This window comes from Lynx rufus, unplaced genomic scaffold (genome assembly GCF_022079265.1).
Source record: "Lynx rufus isolate CCGP_SWC_20201006 ecotype Redwood Valley unplaced genomic scaffold, mLynRuf1.p SCAF_16, whole genome shotgun sequence".
In the NCBI taxonomy this organism is placed as follows: domain Eukaryota; kingdom Metazoa; phylum Chordata; class Mammalia; order Carnivora; family Felidae; genus Lynx; species Lynx rufus.
Genome location: NW_025814830.1, coordinates 56,085,001 through 56,088,809, shown reverse-complemented (window position 1 = coordinate 56,088,809; position 3,809 = coordinate 56,085,001). Strand labels below are relative to the sequence as shown.

The window sequence follows — 3,809 nt, the reverse complement described above, 5'->3', positions numbered from 1 at the left end:
CCTGTAACTGACCTTGAGTGGTGTGGCTCCCCCGTCTAGCCTCCCCGCTCCATTTTAGTGAGGTTTCCTTTTATTAATTTTCACAGATCCAAGGTAATTTCTTTGAGGCTGATCCCTGTGGCAGTTCACTTGCACAATAAGCAACGAGATCATTTCTTGACTTATGCTTTCTTTTTGCCAAATACTTGCTTGCTTTTGTCATTAATTTGCTCTATTTCCTTGATCACGAGCCCAAAAGATGACATTTCCTTTTCTCTAAATTTATTTATTTTGAGGTGGGGAGGGGAAGAGAGAGAGAGAGAGAGAGAGAGAGAGAGAGAGAGAGAATGAATCCCATGCAGGCTCTGAGCTGTCAGCACAGAGCCAGACATGGGGCTGGAACTCATGAACCCTGAGAGCATGACCTGAGCAGAAATCAAGAGTCAGATGCTTAATGGACTGAGCCACGTAGGAGCCCCAAAGATGGAATTTTCTAAGTAATGGTAAGAATTTTCACTGAACCCTGTCCAAGCCATAGTATTCCATGCCCTACAAATAAATTTCCCATTTATACGGGTATTTCAGTCCAATCCTAGAGCACAATTTCCTAGCAGGCAGTTTCAGTTTCTCAGGCTTGCTGAGCTGACTGCTCTTGGAGGGGGATCATCAGCCCTCCCCCACGGCTGAAGCAGCAAGTCCTCTATCGCGGGACATCTGAGGAAACTCGGTGGACAGCGGATGGCAGGACGTGTTTCCTCGTTCAGCACGAGATCCTCAGCACCTAACCCCGTGCGGGAGGAGGGACCGTCTTCCCTGGAAATCCTTGCAAATGTATGAACATTTGCCTGGGGAGGGAAGTCGAAGCAATAATTAAACCCGCAAAAGGGTCCGTCCGAGGTTAGGAGCAAAATGTGGCTCCCGTCCCGAGTCACCCAACCGGGTCACTCTGCGAGGCTAAGTAATTTGGCCGCATCCAGTAAACACTCGCAGCCCACCTCAGCTCGCTCGGCGGGGCCCCAGGGGGAGGGCAGGCGGGGCCTCCCACGGCCGGGCCGGCAGCTTTCCACCTACGCGCCCCCCGGACCGAGGGCGCCCAGCCTGTCCCCAGAGCCCCAGCGCCCGGGCTCCGGGAGTTTCGGCCGCCGGCCGGAAGCACGCGCGTAGCGCGCCGGAAGTGACGCTTCCCCGTGCCCGCCCCCCGCGAGCGCGTATTTCCGGTGCGCCGCGCCGCGCCACGCTGTGCTTCGCTGCCCGCCCCTCTGGGAGTCCTGGTTCCACCTCGGACCGGCGCGATGGGCAAGAAGGGCAAGAAGGAGAAGAAGGGCCGCGGGGCGGAGAAGACGGCCGCCAAGATGGAGAAGAAGGTGTCCAAGCGCTCGCGGAAGGAGGAGGTGAGCGGGGCCGGCGGCCAGGCCCGGCGCCTTCTCCACGCGAGCCACCCGCCCCCTCCGTGCGGGTCCCGTCGGGCTTCCCTCGGCCGGGAGGCGGGAGGACCTGGCGAGGGCCTCCGCTTCTGAGCCTTGCCCTTCTTCCTTAAAAGTAGGGTGCATGCCCCTCACAGCCGCCCGTAGCCGTGAGCGTCAGTGGGAGCAAGTGCAACTGTGGGGATTCCAGAACGGTTGTTGGCAACAGTGTTGCCTTTTCTCTCCCGCTCTCTACTTCTCTCTCTCTCTCTCTCTCTTTCTCTCTCTCGCTCTCTCCTTTCTTTCTCTCTCCCTCTGGCCTCTCGCTGTATCTCCCTCTGTCTCCGCGCCGCCGGGTCTGCGAATGGATCAGTACTGAACTTAGCGTTGAGTATTCTGCTTTCCGTCGGCGGTTGCACATGGACTTCCCGACCTGGGTGATCTACGGTGGTTAGTGACAGTTTGCCGTGTGCCAGGTGCTCTGCTGCCTGGGCTCCGGTCCTCCCAACCGAGGCAGGCAGCTTTGGCATGCCCACCTGACAGTTAGGAAATCAGCAGCTGACAAGTTACAGAGCTGGGAAGCAGCACGGGGCTGTAATCTGACCAGATGTTCCCATTCCAGGGCTCTTAACCACGTTGCCCTTTTTCTTCCTGAGCCTTTCACGTCTCTGCTCTCTCCTCTGTCAGACAGTGCGATTGGGCTTTGATGCTCTCAGGCTCTTCACCGGTTAAGTCCTTGGGCCCTGCATCCACAGGTCCGGGTCTGAATCTCATCTCTGCCACAACGAGCCGGAAGACCTCAGAGGAGCATGGCCTCCCTGCTTAGTGTCTGTGCTTCAGTTTCTCGCGCGTGAAGTAGGGCTGGTGGCCGCGTGTGCCTGGGTAGGGTTGTGCACAGAAAGACAGTTAGTTTTGGGGGAATCTTTAGACCGGTGCTTGGCACGTAGTGGGCACTCGGTAACTGTTAACAGGTGTTCACTCATCGTCACACCTCTCTGCAGTGTCCAGTACTTAGATGGCGGTAGCAGCGGCTCCCCCGTGCAGAGAACCTGTCGGGCCTGGGGCCTGGGACTCTGCATGTTGCCTCCACTCATCCTCACAACTGACCTTCAGGATCACTGGTCATCTGATTAGGTCAGGCCCACAGAGGATAACCTCCCTTTCTTAAAGCCAGCTGTGTCATATAACGTAACCTTATGAGAGTGCGTCCCGTCCTTTCCTGGCGGGGGACTGAGGGGGGGGATCTTGGGGACAGCTTGGAATTCTGCCTGCCACAGAACTCGTGTCTCACATACCCGGTGGACAACTCCACTTGGGTGTCACGCAGATTCCTCCCCCTTCCACGCTGTCGGTATCGAAGCCCTTCTGCCTCCAGGAAGATAATTTCTCAGGTGAATGACATTGGACCAGGAGCCCTGAAGTGATTGTGACGCCCAACACCCCCTTCTCCACCCAGGTCTCTGTAAAGTTCCGGCGGGTCAGTTGTCTTGCGTAGCTAACACAGCGGTTTTGCGTTAGGGTTGTAGCCTTTAGGCCACTGCTCACATAAAGTGGCAGGATAATGGGTGTTTTCGTGGGCCGCGTGAGGGTGAGAATTGGTAGAACCCCTCTGAATCCTAATTTGTCCTCGCGGAGAAAATTGGAAGGTGCCACGTGCAGTTACACACCGGAAGGCTTGCCTTGGAAAAACTCCCCAGCTGCACGAAGACGGGTACAAATGTGGCCCTAGGAGTATTGTTTGTGAAGACAGAACGTTGGCATTGGCCCAGGCGTTGAGCAGCACGGTGGGTAGAGACGCCGGACGGAGTCGGAGCTCTGCCACGGCGGAAGTGAAGGGATTCAGCCTATCAGGCTGTGGCAGTGTTGAGCAGAACGGCAGGTTGCAAGAGAATACGCAGTACGACGTCAGTGGCGTGGAGGAATAACATGGGTCACTTAGGGAGATGTTTGTGTGGTGAAAGTATAAAGAAGGGCTCGATAGTAAGGCGCCCTCTGTTCCAGGTAGTGGCCGCTTCCTGGGGGCCCAGGGGTGCGCGGTGGGGAGGCGGAGGGCTGCAGGTGGCTGTTCAGGCCAAGGACTGTGGCGTTCTGACGAAAGGAGCTGAGAGAAAGCCCTTGGAGCTTAGAGGGAGGAGGTGGGGTGGGAAACAAAATGGGCAGAATGGTCTGGAAGTGTGTTTTTTTTTTTTTTTAATTTTTCTTTTTCGTTAACGCTTATTCACTTTTTGAGAGACAGAGACAGAGTGTGAGCAGGGCAGGGGGCAGAGAGAGAGGGAGACACAGAATCGGAAGCAGGCTCCAGGCTCTGAGCTGTGAGCACAGAGCCTGACATGGGATTCGAACCCACGAACCGTGAGATCATGACTTGAGCTGAAGTCGGACGCTTAACCGACTGAGTCACCCACACGCCCCTGGAAGTGTGTTTAA

At 56.2% G+C, this 3,809-nt stretch overlaps 1 protein-coding gene across 3 annotated transcripts in view; it reads left to right on the top strand.

The window, feature by feature from the left end:
- Positions 1-1,232: 1,232 nt before the first annotated feature.
- KLHDC4 (kelch domain containing 4) overlaps positions 1,233-3,809 on the top strand; it is a 54,615-nt gene continuing 52,038 nt past the window's right edge. For all 3 annotated transcript variants that reach the window (XM_047078893.1, XM_047078890.1, XM_047078891.1), the window contains exon 1: positions 1,233-1,370. In XM_047078893.1, the coding sequence (XP_046934849.1) occupies positions 1,272-1,370 (99 nt within the window). In that variant the 5' untranslated portion in view covers positions 1,233-1,271. The remainder of the gene's footprint in view (positions 1,371-3,809) is intronic.